Source organism: Drosophila takahashii, chromosome 2R (genome assembly GCF_030179915.1).
Source record: "Drosophila takahashii strain IR98-3 E-12201 chromosome 2R, DtakHiC1v2, whole genome shotgun sequence".
In the NCBI taxonomy this organism is placed as follows: Eukaryota; Metazoa; Arthropoda; class Insecta; order Diptera; family Drosophilidae; genus Drosophila; species Drosophila takahashii.
Window position 1 is genome coordinate 39903704 of NC_091679.1, and position 23700 is coordinate 39927403.

At 41.0% G+C, this 23700-nt stretch overlaps 1 protein-coding gene and 1 long non-coding RNA gene across 13 annotated transcripts; one reads left to right on the top strand and one right to left on the bottom strand.

The window, feature by feature from the left end:
- Positions 1-22662, bottom strand: Ih (hyperpolarization activated cyclic nucleotide gated potassium channel Ih). 12 transcript variants are annotated; one of them, XM_044393318.2, is made up of 15 exons: positions 21498-22662; positions 13197-14852; positions 9017-9182; positions 8636-8874; positions 8414-8577; positions 8121-8257; positions 7922-8059; positions 6111-6206; positions 3440-3589; positions 3296-3372; positions 2494-2805; positions 2258-2352; positions 2103-2191; positions 1723-2039; positions 1-1334 (listed from the first exon to the last, which is right to left on the bottom strand). In XM_044393318.2, the coding sequence occupies exons 1-15, from the start codon at positions 21566-21568 to the stop codon at positions 1199-1201; spliced, it is 3843 nt and encodes a 1280-aa protein (XP_044249253.1). In that variant the 5' UTR covers positions 21569-22662; the 3' UTR covers positions 1-1198. The 12 variants fall into 12 exon arrangements, with proteins under 12 accessions (XP_044249253.1, XP_044249252.1, XP_070068369.1 ...); XM_044393317.2 differs by having other exon boundaries at positions 7922-8074; XM_070212268.1 differs by having other exon boundaries at positions 9005-9182.
- On the top strand, positions 10866-11917 carry LOC138912255 (uncharacterized). Its single transcript, XR_011417759.1, has 3 exons — positions 10866-11002; positions 11078-11182; positions 11247-11917. It is a non-coding gene; the product is annotated as an uncharacterized lncRNA (long non-coding RNA).
- Positions 22663-23700: the final 1038 nt, after the last annotated feature.

Consider the following 23700-nt stretch of genomic DNA (forward strand, 5'->3'; position numbering starts at 1 on the left):
ATATGGTGTGTATATAGTTGGTTTCTTGTCTGTTCTTATTTTTTTTTTTTGTTATTTTTTGGTGACCGCTGAAACGACGGCACCCTGAGGTTGGTTTTTAACATATCTTTTTCATTTGTTTTTTTTAATTTGTTGAGGCTTCTCTACTACGTTGTGTGTCGAGTGGTGTTTTGTTTGTTAGTGAGTGAAAAACTAATAGTTCAACTACTAATGCGCATTCGTTAAATTTGCTTAAATACTTTTTTTTGTTTCTTGGGTTGTTTTTTCTTCTTTTGTATATTGCTGAGTTATGTTTTCCCTTTGTTTTTGCAATGCGTATTTAAATATGCTATATAATCGCAATAATACATAATTGTTGGTTGTTTTGTTTGTTTGTTGGTTGCTCGAGTACATAATAGCTACGCGCATAAATATGTTTTGGTATGCTGTAACGCTTCGCTTCGTTTTTTATCATAAGTGGATGCATGTCTGTCTGACTGACTGTATTCTTCTGCCTCCTGATGCCATGTGCCTGATGTCCTGATGCCTGATTCCTGTCACCCTTTGACCTGCTCGCGTGTGGTTGTGTGTTCTGGTTGTAGGTCCATAGGACTAACGCCTATGTAGCAATTCAAAAGTCTATTCACTTCGTTATCGTTACAATATCGTGGGCATAAAACTTATATGTAGATTTACTTTATATGTCAGTATTTGGTGTGTGTGGTCTGTGGAGTGTATTGTGTGGGGTGGCAAATCTTCTATGTCTGTGGGTTGTGATTTTCTGATCTGTCTGCTGGCTGTTGCTGAGTTCTCTCTATCGTATAATTTATCTCTGTATGTACTCGTTTTCTCTTTTTTTGTTAATTTTTTTCGATTCTTATATTAAAGTCATCACAGTTAGCGGAGCTGAAATTATGAATAATTATTGAGGACATTTTTTGTGTAATTCTTTTATCTTTTTTTGGATTTTTTTGTTTTTAATACGTTTTCTACTAAATCGCAATTGCATATATAGAGTGTCTACCATAAATTGATTCTTTTTTTAGTGTACTCTTATCGCGTCTTGGGGTTCCTTTTACTAAATTATTATATACGCAGTGTGTGTGTGTGTGTGTGTGGGGGGTATGGGTGTGGGTTTGGGTGAGTGAGTGTCCAGCGAACCGCTGGCTCAGATGGATGCCCGGTGCCCGCCGGCACCGCCCGTCGTCGCTCCTCAGTGTCATGGAGTGTTGCCCTCGAACAGGGCGCGGAACTCCCCGCTCCGCGGCCGCGGGAGACCCTCACGTATCGTCTGCACCGGCTCAGCAATGCTCGACTCTGACCCATGCAGTAAATTCTCCTTGAGATCCATGTCACTGAAACGGAGTTCAAATAATTAGCAAGGGATTTTATATTTTAATAATTTTTTCTAATAAATAAATATAAGTAAAAGAAACTTTTTTCCATATAAGAGATTAAAAAAGTTTGCCTATAATGATTTATTTGCCTGTTTGTAAAAGTTTTTAGGAAACCTGTGGCTTTAAAACAGTGGTGGCCAGAAGAGGCAGTTTCTCTGCCGCTGCGCTGCTAGCGTTTCGACGCACACGTACGCTGTAAAGCAGAAACGCGTTCTGCTGGCCATCACTGCTTAAAATCGATTGATATTGCTGTCATAATATAGTGACTAGTGCTATGAAGTAATATAGTGACTTTCATTATGTTTTCAAAATATTTAGTTACTTAATTATTCCCTAGCCAACTTACTCATCCTTGCAGTCATCCGCCTCGGCAGCCAGGGCATTCACCACAGCCGTAATCGTGTTCGACTCCGGATTGCTCAGCTGCTCGTCCTTCTGATGCATTATGTTTGGATTCTTGCCAATCTTGTTCAACCGCTCGGCGGCCACAGTCTCCATGGTCTTGCGCATCAGCGGATACTGATCCAGAACGCAATTGAAATGATCCACGCTCAACGAGAATAGATTGCAATAGGTTTCGGCTCGCACGCTGGCCACACGACGCGCATTGGTCAGCAGACAGATCTCACCGAAGTAAGAGCCATCCGATAGTGAGGTGGCAACCTGTGGGGATAAATTGATCATCAGTCAGGGATTTAATGCCAGGAGTTCTTGATTTATCCTCACCTCGCCGTTGGCCATGACAATGTCCACCACGCCCTCCTGTATGAAGTACATCTTAGTACCGATCGTACCCTCCTTTATGATAATATCACCTGAAAGAGACAGAAAAATAATTACTTTAATTAACAGTTAATAATTCAAGAAATGGAAACACTTGCCTGGTTGGAAAACTTCGTATTTCAGTTTGGTAACTACGTCGGAAACGAAATTCGAATCGGCATTAGCAAAAAAAGGCACTGACGCCACGAGGGATCTGTAGAATAATAAAAGTTTTATTAGTTATAATTCAAGATATATATGAAAATTACTAATCCTACAGTATACTACTATACTACGATTAACGGCTGAAAGAAGAAACATTTGAAAAATCACTGAATAGTGACAGATCGCCCACCTGCAGTTGTAGTTGATGACATCCTCGCGCAATTTCTCGCTCAACTCGCCAAGTATCAACTCTTCATCGAAGAATTTACCCTGGTACCGATGCTCGAAGTATTCCGTGATGCGCTGTCGCATGTCGCGCGGTAACTTGCGATAGGCCATATACTCCTCCACCTGTTTGACCTTCTCGCGATACTGGCGCCGGCTGGAGTCCAAGCTCTGGATGAGATTGGTCGCGTGGCCGAGGAACAATGCGTAGCAGGTGGCCCCGGATATCATCGACAGCATCGTTAGCCACATGTCTGTCAGTGATTGAGGTGGGAATCTGGGGGAAGAGAACAGGGGTTTTAATAAGAAGCAAAATAAGTTAGAAACGTTGTACAAAGATTCCAAATATTAATCTATTGCTAGTGTGATTTTTTTGAATTGAAGGTCTTTCTTAGACTTTTAAATTAAAAAGTAGATACGGACAGTAGTAAATTGGGTTGGATTACCAGCAATTCAAGAAGATAGGGAAAATAAATTCATAACTTATACCGTTGCTAGTGTAATTTGTTAAAGTAAAGATAATTCTTAGACCTTTAAAGAGTCGTTTCAAACAAAGAGTAGATAGGGACAGTTGTAAATTGAGAGCTTAACCAGTAATCCAAGGAGATTGTGAAAATAACTTAATAATCTATTATTGCTACAGTAATTGGTTAAAATAAAGGTAATTCTTAGGCCTTACAAAGGTAATTTCAAACAAAGAGTAGATAGGGACAGTAGTAAATGGGGCGTTTAACCGGTAAACCAAGTAGATAGAGGCAATAACTCACCTGCCGTAGCCTATGCATAGCATGTGCGACATGGCTTTGAATAATGCCCACGAATACTGCTCCAGCCAGTACGATTCCTGTAATGGAACAGCCCATTTAGATAGCCTATACCAGCTAAAGGGGATTTTACCGATCTGGACCGACCTGCAACTCGTTGATGGAGACCCAGGAGTTGGATGGAAAACCCTGCAACATTGGCACTAAGAACTGCAAGCAACCACTCCAATGGCCGATCAGGAGCATCATGCAAATTAAATTGAAGATCCTCATGAAGACCGAGGCCATATTGAGGAACTGCAACCAGAGAGTTCAATCAAAAAGGGTGCTCATCAAGCAAGGCCCAACACCGCTCGTGTGTGTGTGTTTGTGTATATGTGTGTGTGTCTGTGTCTGTGTCCATGTGTGGGTGTTTTCAAGTGTGTATGCGTGTGTTACATATGGGTGTGAATTCCACATATATAAAACCAAATGTCTCAAGTAAACGAGAGAAAGAAAACCCAAACGAGGAAATGAAACTTGGAACTTGGAAAAATTTATTTGCAACTTGGTGACATCTTTGGCGTTTCCAGCTACCGGTAGTAAATATAACAGTTATTGCGATATGCCAATCAAAGCAACTAAAATAAAACCAAACCACAGCCATTAAACAAGAAATTACTCAATCTCCCCCACTCTGCCCGATAAGTATGCTATCCGTTGCATACTCGTAATCCTCGGTCTCCAGATCTTCGGATCGGATCGGAGCAGAGCGGTTCGGAGGCGATGTACCATACGTAGTACATCCGATAAGATAAAATAAGATAAGATTAGTCTAGTGTTAGGCAATACAACAGTGTCCGGTGTACTGGGTGTACTTTTGTGTACAGTGTACAACCTGAGCAATCAATTCAAAACTCAATCAATTCAAATTCAAATTCAAACCATTTCTACAATTCGAATAGGTGCAAAATCAGCTTCTAGATTATGGTACAAGTGCTCATCTTTACTTTTGTTTGTTTTTTTTTCATTTTTTGTTTGTTTTGTTTTACGTTTGTTAAACATAATTATGGACACTAAGCCGTTCAAACGTTCAAAATATCGAAATCGAAACTCGTATTTTACAATGAAAGCGTTTTTGTTTGTCTGACTTTCGCAGTTGTTAGTAATTGTAATTGAACTACGTAAATCGGGTAAAGGAACGGTAAACAAACCAACGGAACTGTACACAAGAAATGAACGGAAATTAAACGAACGGTAAACGAAAACATACAGCAAGAGCAGGAACAGAGAGCTTGAGAGTAAGGTAGAGAGAAAGAGAGAGCAAGGGAGCGGTATTGAGATAATAAAATAACGGTAGTTGCATTCAAGAATTCAGTGGCTGTAGCTGCGTGTGTGCGTGTACATGTGTGTGTGTGGGTGTCACTCATTTTGTTTTCGCACTCCTGCTGAAATCTTTTGTACAACAGAAGAGGAAGAGGAGGCTGAGAAAATAAAAAATCAGAGAAACCAAAACCAAACCAGTAACAGTAACCAAACAACAATTAACGGTAGCAGAGGCAGCAAAAAAGAGTTGTATTTTTACACAGAGAAATATATCATTACAGATTGGCAGGATCTTAAATTATGTCATTTAAAAATGCAAAGTATTTAAAAAATTGTAAGTACTAATTTAATTTTATTAAAATCATATTGAATAATCCGTAATAAACTTTTTTTCTCTGTGTAGTTGGAGAGAGAGCAAGAGAGAGTTCGAGCGGAAAGCGCGCAGCACAAAAGCAGAAAGCATTGAACAGAGTGTCAATCAAAGTGAGGTTAAGTTGAGTACGATAGATACGATATAGGTTAGGATATGTGGAAAGCGTTTGGCACGGGCCCACAAATGTATGCTATAGAATACGAGTAGTATGTGGCTATATATAGTACAGTGTTCGTGTTCGATCTGATTGGTCGTTGGATCAGTTTTCCTGCTTCAGATCGATTGACTATATTGAATGTGTGTCTTTGTGTCCGGCGGATCTAGTACCTAAAACCTAAAGCGAAAGCAGCATCAGCCATACTATATAGTATAGTGCAGATTTGTTGGTGTTTTTACAGTGGTATTATTTGGAACTGTGCTGCTTCGTCTCTTTAAAGCAAAAAGCATTCAACACACTATACACTTCAAATCCGTAATATATCCTGAGATCTGTGGCGTTTTCATGCTCTTCGCAGCGATATGTATCTAACCCAGCTAATCTGCGGTTCACATTGATAGATATAGCGGTACGATAGGATTTCCGATCATGCTCATGCATGGAGTCAAAATCTACGGAATCTAGCGAAATATATTACATTATCCTTTTGACTGATTCTACGTCGTGTGAAGAGCATGAAAAGAGCTTCGATTTCGCACCGAAGATTTGTAAATGAAAAACATGTTTTTTCGTTGGCTGCTTTTGGGCTAGACTCTCTTCTTCTTAATCGTTTCAACGAGATTTTCATTATGCATCAAATGAGAAATAGAGATTATGTATGGCAATATCAATCAATCAATCAATCAATATGTAAAAAAGGCAGTCTTAGAAAATTTACAGAACGTACGAACGAACGAACATTAAAATCAAGCAAACATGATCAACGAACAATCGAACGAACGAACAATCGAACGAAATTATGCACTAAAACTCAATTTTGGCTTAAACATTCCTCAAAAAGTGAGTTATGCTGCACCAATAATACATAATCATAATTTCAATCAATCAATCAAGGCTTTTGGTTTTTGTTTTTCAATATATACTGAAGTTGTTGTGTTGTTGATTTTGATTTTTGGGTTGTTACTTTTTATTGGATGGTTTACCTTGAGAATTAGGTTGCTTTTTGTCAAGCCATCTTTGTCTTTTCTGTTCATTCTCCCTCTGCGATCAGCACTTTTTTTCTGTAGATTCTGCAGAATCTAAAAACCATATATACACATGTATTTTAGGCCCTGATTCAGCTAGGTTGGATTTTTGTATTGTTTTGTTTATTTTATTTTTGTTTTGTTGGTTGTTCTTGAACCGATTTTCATAAGCATCATTAGTTTGTTAGTCGCATTTAGCAGAATACTTTTCTTTTCATCGCTTAAGTTGAGCGCATCAAAAACAAAATAAACATAAATCATAATATACGGTGGTTTCCAATTTTAGGCAATGTCTTACAAAGGTCTAAAGGAGCTGTACGTATCTCAGGGATGTGGTGTGGGTAGGGGGTGGGAACTAAGGGAAGTGGGAGTGGGAATTCTGATTTTTGGATAGAGATATAGGGTAAAAACATTCCCCAACCCTTGAGTTGCGGAAATGCCTTCAAAGAAGTTCAAAGAGTTGTACAAAGTGCAATGAAGAATATCGATTTGAGTGCTTCAAAGTCGGCAAGAAAATGAATAGGAAATCGAATATAGAATATCAGAACAACAAAACAGCGATAAATCGTAGACTCAACTGAAGAAATGTGAAAGAAAGCAAAGGAATCTTCCCGCGGCACAAGTGAAACGAGTTCTCAAGCTTAGCGAGCGCGTCAGATGGTTTGAGAAAAACCCAAAAAAAAATATATATATGTTGGTATACATTTTCGATTCGATTTGAGTGTGTGTTGCGAATATGTCGGGTGTGTGTGTGGGTGTGAGAGATAGGTCTGTATGTTCTTGCAGTAATCGGCCTGGGGGATTATTCTGGATCTGGTCTGGTGGACCCGAAGCGCAGCAGGCGCACAACACGAAACAAACATCGGGGGTCACAAAACTGTATAATGTACAAACTGAGTTGGCTTATGGTACAGCGATTGTCTGGTTCTATGTTTTTTTTTTGATTGACTTTATAGACACACATAGGTTTGAGGAGGAGGTATATCATACTTGGTAAACAAAACGATTGGTAATCGAACGCAAAGGATTTAAACGTTTAACGGAAATCATAGACACAGAGGTTCCAGATATAACAACTCAAAGAAAATACATAGTTTGAACATTTCTGCGCGCCATCCACAATTAAAGTACTTTTAATGCCACACACATGTACGTACACATGTAACAAAGAAAAGTGAGCACTTCGGGGATATACCGTTAAAATACTCCCCTGACCACTGACCACTGACCACTGACCACTGTGCTGAGCCTAACTGCAGTTGCCTAGATATAACCTAGATCCTCGAATCTGTTTTTGTGGAGTGGAGTGAACGAGTATTTATGCTGATCTTACGGTCGAGAATTTGGAGCAAACGAAAGGGAAATTGGAACTGAAGAGGGGGTAGCTCAGGGACCAAGGATCCCTGGAGTAAAACGGAAAAGGTAATGACGAAACGGAAGACGGTAACAAATATATACACAGAAAAAATGTAAAAAAAATATTTGAACTTGAGAGACAGTTATTTTTTAAGTTTTGGGGATTCATTATTTCTCATCAGTTCTGAATAGGTATTTTAAATTATACTACATCAAAAGGGTCGGAATGATTTACATATTTAAATATAATATCATCTTTTCTGTGTATATATCGTACAAATGTGTCGTAAAACTGAAAACCAGGGGCAGTAAGTACTTTGTTATGCAAACTAAAGATGAAACGGTAACGAAACGAAACGAAACTAAAGGAACTAAACAATCGAGCGTTGCCAAAATGAGCCGGGTGTACTCACATAGACCTCCTCCCATTGGGACACGTAGCGCACGAGGCGGGAAAGGCGGAGCAGTCGCACCAGGGAGAGCAGCTTGGCCAGGCGCAGGATGCGCAGGGCTCGTCCGGCATGTAAGATTTGAAAAGAATCAGAGAAATCCTGCAATTTCATAATCTTAAATTAAAATGTTGCGTACTGTTTCTTAAATACATTGACTTACTTGATTGAAAATTAAAAATATATAATCTAGCGGTATCGACGAAATCAAATCGAGAAAAAACCAAGTTCTTAAATAGTGTTTAGCTATAAGCTTTGGATCCAATATTACTTGTTCAGCGTTGTCTTGTTGCATAATTCCTGAAATCATATATTCGGTCGAAAATGTTTTGTCGGTTAAGCATGGGGGTTCGCAGTAATTATGGGTACCAGATTTATTTTTTTTGGAAGGGGTTTTGGGTTCGGAAGGGGGTTTTTTGTTGTTAGTTAGTTGGCTCGGTTTAGTGTGTGCATTACCTGTTCTAAAATTGACTACAATATCTATTAAAAAAATAGTATCACTTAGGCAGTTGAAGGCAATCCATCGTGTGCTCAGATCATCGTTGAAGAATGATATTGCGACTGGCAGGATAATAAGATTTGCTACTAATAATAAAAGCATGCAAAGGTCCCAGTAAAACCTATAGAAAAAGGGGATTTCTTAAGTATCTTATTTATTTTTTAATAACCAAAACCCACCTGAATGAACTGCACGGGTGTATGACCCAATGCCCGGAAGTTTTCTGACGTATGCGCTCCTTGACCAGTGCCTTTCGGCTGCCAAACAGTTTCATGGCCAGTCGGTTGTCCGTCGGCTGGAACCATGATTGCAATTGACTTTTTAGGAAATTCGCAGAGACTTTTTCCGAAACGATCGGTATGTTGGGCATGGGCTCCTCTTTCGGAGTGCCGTACAACGACACGTCATCAAAGTGTACCTGTGGGTGGGGATTAGAATCTCATTAGTCTTTAAGAGGTTCCAAACAAATTGCCTGGTTAGCAGTCAAGGTCAGAGTCTAGCAATTATAAGGATCGCTTTATGTCCCGTCCTAGTAGTACATATAAAACCTTTGTCCTTGCCATTTCGGTTCCTTGGTCGCATATTAGCAGGGCCTCATCATCGAAAGCGGTGACCAGCGAGTCGGTGCAGGTGTTCTCGAACGAAATGCGCAGGTCGTTCTCGTTCACATTCAGCACCGAGCAGTAGGAGCAGCGTACCGATTCCTCACTATCCCCGCTCAGCAGTCTGAAATGGCATTGGAAAGATCGGATCAGAGATCGCAGTCTGTGAACACGGAAGTGCTGCCTCAAAAAATTCCGTTACACGAAAATTATGCGCCTAAAATGAAAGTGAAACTACGCAGATGGGGTGTCAAGGTGGGCGGGATGGTCGGCTGGCGGTAAACGCACCGGTTTTATTGATTACGTATACGCTTCTTGTGGGTGCTACAGTTTTTGGTATCTTTTTAAATTTTTTTATTGTTGAATTTAATGTTTTTTAAAGTTTTTTTTTGAGAGAGTTAAGAGGAATATTGATATGAATATATTTCATTAGTTTAAAGGTTCTTAACACTCGACCTAAAATTTTTTAAATTAATATACAGATTACACCTAAAATGTATAGGGCCATTTTTAAAACTGAAAAAAACGTTTTAAACTGAATATAGTTCATTTGTTTAAAAATCCTAAACGCTTTATCTAATATTTCTAAAAATCCTAGTCTTTAGAAAACTTTTAAGCCAACATAAAAATCTTAATGGATATTGTATTTATAGCAACCGCTTATACGCATTTATCTCATATTGATCTTAAGTTCCCAAACGATTCTTTTTAATTTAGATCGTATTTTCTATCTATTTTATCTATTTTCTATCTTGAAGATAATTAGCCAAACGATTTCAAAGTCCAGTAAATGCTCACTTTACGACATAAACTTAATTGATTTCCCTGCAGGGTATTCCAACTTTCGATCTGCGAAACTATCCAGTTTTTCTGCTATATTTTTGTTTATTTTTAATTGCGGCACACGCACAATGCAGGTTGAATCGGAGCGACGGCTGCTGCCCTCACCTTGCCCGCTAGATGGTGATTGTCAAGGTTTTCCGGGGCGGCAGCCCGAGAAACTGGAAACTGGACTGGAATCCCCCTGTGGGCAGCCTGCCCCTCTAGGTATTTTGTATGTTTTTATTATCACTAGCGTTTTTTTTGGAGCAGCAAACACACTGAGGGCACTAAAATACTAAATACCGAACACCGAACACTGAACGACAAATCGCGTGGTACGGATATTATTCACGTTCACGGCGGACCTATTCCTATTGTTAAAGACGCGTGCTCGTGGTTACGTTGGTTTCGTTTTCAGTTTCGGTTTCGGCTTTCGCGTCACGGTTACTCGTACTGATATTTATAATACTTTTCGTAATTGTGTCTGTGCTTCTATTATTACCGCTCTCTTTCGCCTGTTCACACTCAATTGAGTGTACTTTTAAATGGGAAAGTTTCGTTTTAATTAAGCCTGATGAAGCTGATTTAATTTAATCTTGGCCGCCATTGGCATTAGCCTAATGAATTTATTAGTTATTGTTATGGTGGCTCGGCTCACCAACCGCCAAACCGACTATTGCATTACACAAATCAAATCGAATCACTTTTGATGGGTACATTTCTTAATTGTGGTTTTGAAATTTATCTCACTTCGGTACACTTCACAGTATTTTTGTTAGATGCTTTTTGCATCTATAAAATAGAACTATCCCTTGGCAACTGGGAAACGTGCTGGAGCAGATGTTTTTCGCTGATTTGATGACTCGACTCACAAACAGAACGGAGAATTGGAGAAGTGCGGCGCTATATAGAGTAGAACCGGGTACTTGGAGTGATTACAGCGGCAAACTTTTTGCGACTAGCGGTTGCCGCTCGCAAACCGCCTGCAAATCGCCGGCAAACACTCCGAAAACGAAAACGAGACCAGATCGTCGTGGCTTCGTAGCTCTTTTCGGAATTGAAATCGGAACGAATCGAATCGGGTCGGTTCGGGACGTCCTCGAGACCCCAAAAGAGGGGTGGGTGGGTATTGTAGATCGTATATTCTTTATTTTTACTTTCTGTGCTTGTTCCTACCTCGAATATCAATTGCTTCAGGAATTGCAGTTTGCTTCCGAGAAGGGGGAAAAAGATATAGCCCGAAATTGGCTGGCAATTGCCTAATTAAATAATTGAGATATTGACACCGTGCACTTGACGCTGGTTTGTATCTTTGTTTTTCTATCTTTTTTCTTTTCCGTTTCTCTACTACTATTTTTTTTGCCAGACTTTTATTAAGCTGCTGCTGATGCTGCGGCGACTTGATAACCTGTTCTGAACCCCGCGGCCGTTGCACAATAAATAAATAACGAATTTGTGCTGCCTTTTAATTGATTTCGCGACGACCGACGACGCAAATTATGGCTGCTTGTAATTCGCTGCCTGGCCGGGCTGTCTTCACAAAAATTGATGCCAATAAAACCACACCACACACAATACAACAATGTACACGAGTCGATAAAACGGGCGAAAACTATCCGAAAACAGTAAACAGCGAATGGAACATAAACAAATGATCCGCGAAATGTGTCTGGATTTTATGCAAATGTATTCTATTCTCCGGGGGATTCGGTTCGGTTTTGATATCACTGGTCGTGGAAGGAGGAAGCATCCAGGTCTGGGTCTAGATCTCGGTCTCAATTTGTCGACAAATTATGGAATTATGCTATTCACACGGACCGATTGAAGCGTTGTTTACTTTATCCCTCACAATCAAACTGATAATGGATCCGCTTTTCCGCGTCGCTTTTCCGTTTGGCCGCCCATATCTCGAAAGCGCGTTTATCGATTCAATTACGATTTGCAATCACACAATGACAGACGATTGTTCAAGAGGGTCCCATTTTCAACAAGATTATTCAAAGCTTGAAATTAAAACGACAGCAGAGAAATGTAAATTTTTGATATTTACTTAGGCAACTTGAAGCATTGGAAGTTTTTAAGTTATTTCAAGGCACGTTTAACCTTGCCAGAGTTTTTTTATTCTCTTATCGCTTTTTAAAATTCTTTGGAAATTTATCAAATTATATTTTCTTAATTTTTTTAAATAAAAACACTTAACACACACCGATTGAAGAATTTTGAACCCCTTGATTTTTGGCGTTTTAACTTTCGATCCGCTCAAATGTGGAGTTCACTGCTCGACGACCATTAGAAGTTTATTGCGCGAACTGAGACGAAAGGCAGGTCGGAGTGGGAATCTCGGTCTGCGACGATGGAATTATGCAAATGCCCGGCGATAAGCAGAGCGAACAAAAGCACTCAAAAAAACCGGTAAGAGACGGCCAGACGCTTTGCATACGCGTAATTCCCACTTGTAAGCTGGGGTAATGTCTTGAATGGATCGGATCGCTCTCTTTTCGGGGAATTGGGTAGACAGAGGAAAAGGTCGTTGTAGACTCAGAAATCCCCTTTTATTTATTGACTTCTTATTTTAGGAATGTTTTTGTGTTTTTTTTTTTTGTATTTTATTAATGCAAATTCTTGGCTGTATTCCCATAGAAAGAGTAATTATTTCAATTATGACTGGGGCTATTATTAACATTGTAACAAACTATTTAGATTATTGTGTTTGCTTGAAAATAACTTGGTTCTTGATAAGTAAAATTATAATAAATACTAATCTTTTGAATTTCCGGGTTGATTGCATTGGAAATTTATGATGGTGATTTGTTTAATAGAAATACCTTTTAGAAACTTAAATCTTAAACAAACATATTGAAGACACTAAAAAAAATATTCAAAATTTAAAAAATAGGCTTTAAAAAAAGCACTTCTTAAATTATATTCCAATTTACAAAATTGTTAAAATAATAAAGGAATGATGCAAAAATTAATTTAAACTTCACCCAAAAAAAAAAAACAATAATTTATCAAGAATTATTTGTATTAAAAATATTTTAGGCCCAGAATAAAAGTGTGGTATTGAATTACGTCTGAATAATATAAAATTTGAACTCTGTAGTATTAATGTTTATACTTAACTGGCGAAAGTATTAATTAAATACTCATCTGATTAAAATATATTTGAAAATCAATAGTTTGGATTTAATTTTCAAATAGTTTAGTTTATATGATCATTTTTTTCGGTGCAGTAATGCTACCGCATCCCAATTTATACTCCAGTTAAGTATTAAATTAAAAAAGAATATTTTTCTCTCCGTGTACTTGTACTCACCGATCGCCGAGCTTGCTCTTGTGCCGCCGAATGTGTCGCCGGTTGAAGCTGTTGGTGCACGAGGTGGACGTGGGCCTGGCCGGATAAGGACACGGATGGTGGCCCCCGAAGCTGTGCAGCTGCAGCGACGCCTTGAGATTGGCGGGCGCAGTGGCCGAGGAGGAGGCGGCGTGGTGGTGGTAGTGGGGATACGAGTACGGATGCGGATACGAGACCCCTGCGCTGGCAACGGTGATGGTGGACTCGCCCACCGGCTCGTGGCCCTCGTTGGCCTCCGAGGAGCCCTCCTGCTGGGATCCGTTGCTGGAGGAGTGGTGCGTGTAGTCCGTGGGGGCGCTCAGCTGGCGATTGAACTCGGCCTTGCGGCGCGTGAGATCGGTGAGGCAGTACTTGTTCAGATGCCCGTTGCTGCTGACCGAGCTCTTGGGCGAAGCGGCCGCCGCGTGTCCTGATCCTGATCCTGATCCTGCTCCCGTTCCTTGGGCTTGGGCATGCAGCTTGTGGCATGAGTTGCTGCTGGCGCTGAGCAAATTGCAGTTCTTGCTGCCGCTGGCCGAGCTTCCGCTGATCTTGGCCGCCAGCGAGTGCGGCACCGGCGGACTCTTGCCCGTCGCCGGAATGGTGTGGCTGCTCCCGCTTCCACTCTCGCTCCTCACCGATCCCCTTTGCCTGCCCTTCAGCGAACCGTTGAGCAGCAACTGTTGCTGCCGCGCTGCAACAGCGGACAAGGCAGGCAACTGCGGTGCCCGCGAGCAGGTGGATGAGGAGCTGGCCGGCGCCGAGGAGGCCTGCGGCGGATGAGGACTGGAACTGGAGGCCACCTGCGGCTGCAGCGAGTGCTTCTTCTCCACCAGATACAAGTTCAGGTACTTATCACCCGGATGCAGCGAATTATCCGACACGGCGTTCGACTTGGAGATAATCTGACCCTTCTTCTTGGCCGTGCGCGTTTTCAGGGAGAGATTGCGCAGCTTCTTGGACTGCTCCTTGATCTTGTTGGTGCGCAGGAACGAGGGACTGTTGGCGATGCACTTGAAGATGTACGTCTCGTTGACCAGTTGCTGCTTGTCGCTGCCACTGTAGTCGTACTCGCTGTTTAGGTTGAGATTGAGGTTGGTCAGGTGGCGTCGCTCTCTATCTCGATCCCTATCCCTTTCCGGATCCGGTTCTGGCTCCGGCTCCGGCTGGGCCAACTGCTGGTCACTGTAGTGGTGGCCCTTGAGCAGCCCCTGAGCTCCTTCAGCGGCCGCTGCACTCAAGCTCCTGGAGTACTCGTGGCAGGCATCGTAGAGCGCCGACTGGCCACCGGTGCTGGAGACGCTCTGGGTGCCGCAGCTGACGGGACTGTGGCTGCTGTCGAGGATTCGCAGGCCGCTCCTGCTGTCCCCGGAATTCTGCTTGGAGATGCCGCTCGTGGAGAGCCGACTGCTGCGCTGTCGTTGCAGATGTTGCTGCTGCTGCTGATGTTGCTGTTGCTGCTGATGTTGCTGCTGCTGCAAATGCTGATCATCGCCCGCCCGCAGCAGCGATACGCTGTCCGCCGGCTGGCCGTTGCTGAGACTCACCAGAGACTGGCGCACCAAGTGCTGATGGGAGTGCGAGTGCCGCTGCTGCTGATGCTGCTGGCTATCCGGGCACAAGTTGTCGCGACTCGCACTGATGGAGGAGCAGTCGGTGAGGAATAAAAGAGGAGACTTCAATGAGTACCGGGTTTCAAAAGCAAAATGTAAATGCCCAGCGGCGCTGGCAAACACTCAAATTTATCTATTTCAAATTGGCAAGCAAGCATCGGAGGTTCAGGAAGCACAGAGAGTGTGTGCGAGTGAGTGGAAAACCGCGAGACAAACAAAGAAAATTCTTAATTATAAATATTGATTGTGCAACATGTGAGGGGTAAGGGGGTTGTTAGAGGTGGAGGAGTATCGCATTCCCGGCTTGTTTTGTGAGTTCATCGCACAGAGAACACTTGATATAGTAGGATACATAAGTACGGATTTATATTACAGATTTTTAACGGCTAAGAAAAGATAAAGTATGACTTAATCTAGAAATTACTGACTCAACAAGTCTCGTGACTTTCGTAAAAATATTAGATGAAGCGTGATCATTACTTTCAAATTGATTCAAGCGGCTTTAATCGTGACATCAACTAGAATATTAGATAAAAAGTGACTTAAGCTGTTAAGAAATATTATTTAAGCCGTTTTTAATGGGGATATTTTTAAGATAAATGTAAGATGAATTTAGTTTTGATTTTCATCAAGAATATTAGATAAAAAGTGACTTAAGCTGCTGATATTACAAAGATAAATGCAAGATTAGTTTAGTTTTAATTTTCAGATTAATAAAAGTAGAATCCCCTATATCGAGTGCCCATCGTGACCGCGATGTGTGATACAATTTATAGAGACATCTATATACAATGGTTGACATGCTCATCTGGTTTCTGATCGCGCGAAAAATTCAACTAAATTAATGTATGGCGGCACGCAGGCCAAGCACTGATAGAGGTACAGATACAGATACAGATACAGATACACAAGCGGTAACAACTAGATACAGATAGGGATACAGATACACACCGGGTCGGTATATGGGAGATAGGGGTAGAGAGATATATATATGGCTGGGAACGCGTGCCCAGATGGTACTGAAAACCATTCCGCACGGTGGGCGGCGGAAGTGCCCTAAATCAAATGAGCAAATGGGCCAAGATAAGATAAGGCTGCGACAGACGGACACGGCTGATAAGGCGTGGGAGCAAAAAGCAGATACGGTGGGGCCAAAAAGCGGAAGCTGGATGGGTTATTTACAAATGATAGGGGAATGAGAGTTGACCCACTGTGCCATTTGGCATTTTTGGGAACTACTAAAGAAAATTTCTATTAGAAAACAGGCTTAAATTATTTCCGAATTTCGGACTAGCTTTATTTTAGTAGCTTTATTTTCCCTTTTTAAATATTTGATTTTTTTTTGGGAACTACTAAAGAAAGTTTATATTAGTGGGCAGGCTTAAATTAGTTTTCGAATTTCGGTTTTATTTTTAGATTTTTGTGTCTAACCGTTATTTCAGTAGCTTCATTTTCCCTTTTTAAATATCTTATCTTTTATAGTTATTTATGGCTAAATATGGCACTATGACCCACTGTGCCTTTAAGCAATCAAAGCTACCAAACGTGAGGCAAACTATTATTGACATAGCTGATAGGCCCCCTGATTCCCCGAACAAAGGGAAAACAATTGAAGCCCTATTCTCGGTGTGCGTGCATCGAACTTTTCCGATTCCGATTCAAATTCCCAGCTCCCAGTTGAGTGCGAAAAATGGGTGGGGAGGGGGGAGTAGTAGAGGGCTTCCCCATGAAAATGGTGCAGAGCAAACAGAGCAGCATTTCCCAGGCCCCGGAATCGACTCGAATCAATTTCGGTCAATTAGGCAGAGGCAGCCTTCCTCACGCCAGTGGCGCAATTATACCAATTCTGATTCTGATTTTGATTCAAACTTGAATGCGAATCCGAATCGGAATCGGAATTGGATTTTGAATCAAATCGGCATTTGTTCAAATACAAGTAAATATGTCAAATATTTGCACGCTAATGCTCAGCCGATGAGTGTGCACTTCACAGATACCGAACGAGATACAATCGCACATCCACATCCGCTGCCGAGTGGCGGCCCCTTTGGCAATCTCGGACCTAATCTGCCCGAAAGTCACTTTCGATGGGGATGGGCCAAAATCAGACCCGAAATCAAAGCGAAAGCTTCGAGAGCCCGGGGGAATTCCAGCGCCTGGGGCTCCTATCTGATGGCTTTTTCATCTCGGCATCGAGTGTTTGCCACCTGTCAAGTGCTGCAGTCAAAAGTGGCCCTTGCCCCTTTGCCAAACTTTCGGGGCCCAGCTTTTCGGGCTAAGCAAACTAATAAGACAACCTTGTCGGCACTGGGAGAAATATATTTGAGGAACTATTTTATTACCATAATAATGGTCATCGTATCTGTTGTATCTTTAAGATCGTATAAGAACTCTATATATTTTTAAAGATCTATAATTCCATCATCATAAAAAACTATTATTGTACAAAAAATATATTTTTGAATTTAGCATATTCTATTTAGTAATTTAATTATATCCCAATATAATAAAGTTTTCCCTCAAATATTTATAAGGTCCTATATCATATGGCCATAAGATATCATATCTGTTTTATCTTAAAGTTCGTATAAGAAATCTATCTATTTTTAAAGATCTATAACTCCATCCCTATATCATCATAAAATACTATTATTGTACAAACAAGTATTTATGAACTTAGCATATTCTGTTTAGTAATTTTATAAAGTTTACCCTCAACTATCTACACGGTCCTATATCATAAGGCCATGAATTGTCAAGAAAAATGTATAATTTCATTATTAATTTAACAATATTATTGTGATTCTGATCTTAAGCTTTATCTATCTACTAATATGAAAAAGAAAGGCATCTCTAGTTGCTATGCTACATACATATATTTCCCAACTCCTCCTCTGTTACCAAGACTATTTCTTAATAATTTCTTTCCGTGTAGCCTCTTTGTGCTGCCCATGTCCAATGTCAACTTTGGCGCATTGGAGTGGCCCTTTAGGCAGGGGATTAGCCCTGGAGATCGTAGCATGTGCCGCCCCATCCTCGAGAGCTTCGGATTTGGGGGCCAAACGAGTCTGGCGGAGCAGGTTTCCGCCATCGAAATCGCCACTGGCCCTCCGCCCCGCGACTGAGACACAATGTGCCTCAATTAATAATTCAAAAGCCAATTGAAGGCATTAAGCGTAAATTCGTAAGGCGTACGTAATTGAGTCGCTGCCTGCCTGCATTCCACTTCGTTCATCGATATTAAATCAAGTGCAGCTGTGAGCCCCCGAAACGGGGGGATTCACAACTATATTTACAATCGATCTACTTGTCTTAATGGAGATGTAAATGTGCCACGCCACGTTCTAATTTCCCTGAACCCCATCAAATGTGGAATATTCTTTGCGGTCTTGAACTTTGGAACACTCAAGCTGACCGCTTGAACTATTTTTTGATATTGCCTCTGGTCCGGAATATTTTGGAAAACGTTCAATATGCATTTTATTGCTCATGAACCGAATTGCCAACGCCAGCAAAATCAAACAAAATTGAAAGCAAATTGCCAAACATGCCACTCGATACACATTTCCGTGTAAACAAATTACGAAAATTTCCATTTTTAGTGCACAAATGTTTACCATTGCGCCAATTTACAGAGGCAGTTCAGTCGGGCGGATTTTATTTGATCAAATATATATTAACGATTTCTTCTTTGTATAAAGGAAAGTGAATCAGAACATAAAGGCAATATAAATTAGATGATTACGACTTTCCTTAAACAAATTCAAGAAATGTAAATTAGGGAAGAACGTATATTTTATTGTATTTTATGGTTTTTGTTTCTATTTCTCTATTGTAAAAAATTCCCTTATCGAAAGAACGATTCCGAAACGACCTTGCCATTCGAAAACTCTCCGGTTTGGGCCCATTTAAGGTCATCGCAATAACAAACAGAGGCTACGAATGGTTCATCCAATGTCGTTTGTATGGAAATGCCATTCCATTTTAAATACACTGCACAGGCAGTAATTAAATTTTGACTTCAAAAGATTTCCGGCTGGTCAGACGGGCAAATGAACACAGAACACAGAACTCGATGAGAGCTTAGCTCAACTATAAATAACACGATTTTCGGCTAACCAGAATTCAGCCAAATTATCCATTAATTATAACGACAGCCGAGCAATTAATAAATCAGGCTTGCGGGGGGCAAAGTTGGGGGTTGGTTAGGGAAATCAGTGGAGTCAACAAACAAAGAAATGCTACATCACAACCATTTGACATGCCAATTGTAAATAAATTTTGATTCGACTTGTGTGTGATATATGGGAATCGGGGTTACTAAAGATCTTAAGCATTCAGAATGGGAACGGTGGGAAAAAAGTCATTAAAGCGATGCATTCGAAACTCTTTTCGAACGGGCAAGTTAGCAAAGTGCATCAAAGTTAATGAATTTACTTTCTGTTTGCAGCCAGAAAATGGTGAAGCTCAAAAGTTAAGAACTTGCAGGTGGAGGGTAGAAGGGGTGGTGGGGGTGGTTTTCTAATAACGAGCAGAAAAGTTAGTAGCATTAAATGTGTGTTTTTATCTTATATCAGTGTTGCAGTTGTTATTGTAACGTTAAGTAGTTAGTATTAGTAGTAGTAGTGGAGAAGTACCATACAGAGACTACGATCTATATATTAGAGAGAGAGGCAGAGACACTGAGAGACAAAAAGAGAGAGAGAGAGATAGAGAGAGAAAGTATGGGGAGTATTTTTCGGAAGTTGGTCGGCGGTACCTTCAAAGAGATGATGTCTAGGATCGCTCCACAGCAAATGTGAGTTGCAAAATTTTCGGTTTGTGGTTTTTATCTGGTTTTTTGGTTCAGTTTTGGTTGGTTTCTTTTTTCTTACTTTCTGTTTTCAACGTTTTTCATACTTTTAAGCAAAGTTTTCTGCAAAACAACAACGACAAGGACACGAAATAAATCCAAGTTATTCACGTGACGAGTTCACAAAATGGAAATAATAAACGACGAAATGAAGGAAACGAAACGGAAAACTGAAAACTAACAAACTGAGCGGGAAATAACTCAAATGAGATTCGTTTGGGGGATAAGAAATTAAATTAACTGCACAAAGCACACAGACACTAGGGGGTCGTCCTGCCTATGTATGTGTGTGTTTGGGGGGTTTTTTGTTTTTGTTGCTGTCGAGTGTATGGAAATGTGGAACTAGAACTAGCTCAATTGGAAACATCGGGCTTCCTTTTTGGCACAAAAGAAAAGAACAGCTTATCTGGGCCCTCTGCTTCACTCACTCACTGTCGCCGTCTCTGTCTGTTATCCTGAGTGTGTATATGTGTGTGTGTCGGTGAATAAGCTATGTGTGTGTGTGTGCGGGAGGCAACAAGAATGCGGCTTATCGATACATACAAACACACACAAATGCCAGTCGAAATTCGGTCAGTGGTTTAATCATTGAAGTAAAAGCGAAAGCTTCCGCTCATTGAGGCACACGCACACATACACACACAGACACCCACAAACAGACTGGCCCACTCACACGATTGCAATTACATGTACAGTGGCCCCTGAATGTATGCAACACTGCGTGCGACTGCACTTAAAGTACTTTGACACTATTCTCAAGCGATGCAATTCATTGTATTCGTATTGCGATTGCCCATTGTTGTCGGCCTGGCTTGACTTTTAATCTAGTTTCGACGTAATTGCATTGACTGGAGTGACGGATGACCCCTTAAAAGGGGGAGGCGGTGGATGGGCGGGGCAGGAGCAGGAAATCAGTTCACAGCAGGCCAACAAAAAAAGGGCACTTGGCAACTCACTCACTCTCACTCACACACTCACACAGATGAACGTGAACAGTAACAACAACAACAGCAATTGCGGCAGCAGCAACAACATCAACAACAATAACAGGGTAACTCAAGAGACAAAGAACGAAACAAAGAGACATTGAACATAACGGTACGGAATGAACGAAACGAAACAAAACGAACAACACAAAAAACGGGACTACCAGGGTGGACCGCTGACCTCAAAATGTAGGGTCCTTAAAGATTTATTTATAATGGTTTATAGTACAAATGATTTTATCACTCTTCAAACATGAAAAAAAAAATCACTTATACGCCATGGGGTCATTGTATATAACTCATACGCCATGGTGTCAATACATATTACTCATACGCCGTGGTGGATTTTTTTTTAAATTTTGTAGTTAAGCAAAATTTAAAAGTCATTTCAAAATAACCACCTTTTGATAAAAAAAAACATTTTTGGTTTGAAAATACTTTGAAAATAAATTATTTAAATGCTTACATATGAATGTTTATCATTATATTATGTCTTGATAAGTATGACAAGTTTTTTATTTTATACAATGTAAACCAATTATGACTATTTCTATTCTATAAATATTATTTGGCATAGTTTACTTTGTATGCAGGTCCACCCCAGTGATCACATTGAAAACGAAACATAAATACATTCATCTCAAAACTGTACAACGCGGTGTGGGAGATCGAGATCGAATCAAAATCAGAATAAGGATGAGGATGAAAACACCCTGCCCTCTGACTGCCAACCTCTGACCTCTCCCACACCAGTACAACGTACAACGTACATCGTGCACAACAACAGTACAAGGACAGTACAAGGATGGCAAGTGAGTGGGGAAACGCCTACCGTTGATCGTTGGTAAAGGTTCCGAAGGCTCCAGGACCGCTGACTCGGCGCTGAGTGTGTTTAACGTGCATTTTCTTGGACCCACGACGCCGCCGCTGTCACGTCACCACCTGCACCACTCGAACTCGAAGTCGAACCACATCGAACCACTCGCGCCACCTTCGCTAGCGTGTGGTTGTTGTTTCGGGGATATTTCTGGTACTTCCCTTTTTTTCGTTTGTTTTTGTTTCTTTCGTTTTTTTGTTTTTTTTTCAGGGTGTTGCTATTGCCGCCGGAAAGGCCCCGCAATGCCCGCTGCAATTCTTGGCCTTGTCATGGCGGCTGAGTATGTGTGACTGTGTGCGTCTAGTGTGCAGGTGTGGGTGCAACTTCCGCTTCGATTTTTGGCATTAACTAATACAAGTCCAGGGCTCGGGCACACGGACTCGTAAACAAAAATAAATTGCTTTTCGTTGTGTTATACTCGCTCTCTCCCTTTTCCGCTGGCTATCTCACTCGCACATGGGGCTGTTCATCATCGTCGTCGCCGTCGCTTTGGGTTTTAGGTTTTTAGGTTAGGTTTTCGATTCGATATTGGTGGGTTCTTAGGTGTTTGGTTGAGTAACGTAGGTTGGGTGAAGGTATCTAAAAGGTGGCCTCTAAAATAGTCAACAGCACTGCTTGTATTGCTTATCGTTCCTCACTTTTCGTTTCAATTCGTTTAGTTATGCGCCTGCTCGTTTTGAGGTTATGTGACTCTATGACTCCGTATCTGTTTGAGTTGCGTGTATAATAATACCATATGTTACTATTTATAGTTTAGCTTTTGGTTTTGTTTTACTTTTAGTTAACAGCGATATTTCGGGGCTATTCGTTTTGTACTTTGGATTATAAATGTCGTTTATCCTCTAAGGTATAGTTATTGTTGCTATTCGGTTGGTGGTGTACAGATGTGATGGTGGGGGTCCTGGAACTGGAGCTATAACTGTAACGGTAACGGTAACTGGAGTTGAAGTGAGTGGGTGGGCAGGATCGGGATCCGAGATGTGGATCGTTGAATTATTTATCACAAATAACAAACTAGCTGCTGGCGTGGGGGATTGTGGTGATTCTGATGATGACAGCTCAGTTTGCTTGCTCCGAAATGTATGCTATCCCTCCGGTTTCCAACCCTCTAGCCGCTCTCCTCCTCCCAGCTTAAGTTAATGTTTGGTCATGAAAGTTTAACGAACGCACCGCAGTTTTGGCTTTGCGGTCGCCTTTTATTTTGTTTTTTTCCTTTCACTTTTTTACTTTTGTGGCAAATGGAAGCGACGCGAGTTAAGGCGGAGTTACGTCAAAGGCAGCGCAACACGGGAAACCCAAAGCAGGTAGCTTAATTTCGTCCTGTACGTTTGTGTCCTGGGGAACTGGGTGTGTTTTGTATCCTTGCAGGAGAAACACGCAAAGGATCCGGATCCCTCCTCGGGACTCCGTGTGGCCACGTCCTTCGCCACCCAATTAATGCATTAATCGCCCTCGTTACTTATTCAGATGCAATTTGAAAGGGCCTAGAGGTCGAGGTCGGGTGTATGGGATCTAGTTTTGCTTTAGCGTTTAGCGTTATAAAAATAAATCCATATAGGTAGATATACAGACTGGCGTTTATCTAGTCGCTACGGCTAAGTATTCTTGTATATATCTCGTAGGTGTATATATTATATATGTTGTATATAGAGAGGCAACTACTTGGTAGTTTTAGTTAGTCGTTAAGTGCGTTTATGTTGCGGTTATTTCTGAATTTTCTTTTTGCTGTCCTAGGGGCAGAGACGCTTGTCTCCCTACAAACTACGAGGTTAGTTCCATTACTCTATCTTTATCTCAACGGGGATTACGCTCTATATCCTTGGGCTGTATCGGTAACTTCCAGCGGTGAACAAACGGCAACGAACTACGTTTTTTTTTCTTTTTTTTTTTTTATTTGCGAATAGCGTTTATCGTTTTATCTATAGCACTGTTTTTGTATATAGCGAGTGTCCTTTGTATATTTTTAAAAGTAATCTCTAGTTTTGGGTTTGCTTTTTGGGTTATGCTTTTAAGATTTGCTCAATTTCATTGTTGCAGGTACTTTGGTTTTGGTTTAATCATTACGTTCTATTTTTGGTTTATCGCGTGTCCTTTTTATTTATAGGCGTTTCCAGGGATTTCGACTGGCTGGCGTTGATTAAATAATTCTGCACTTTGC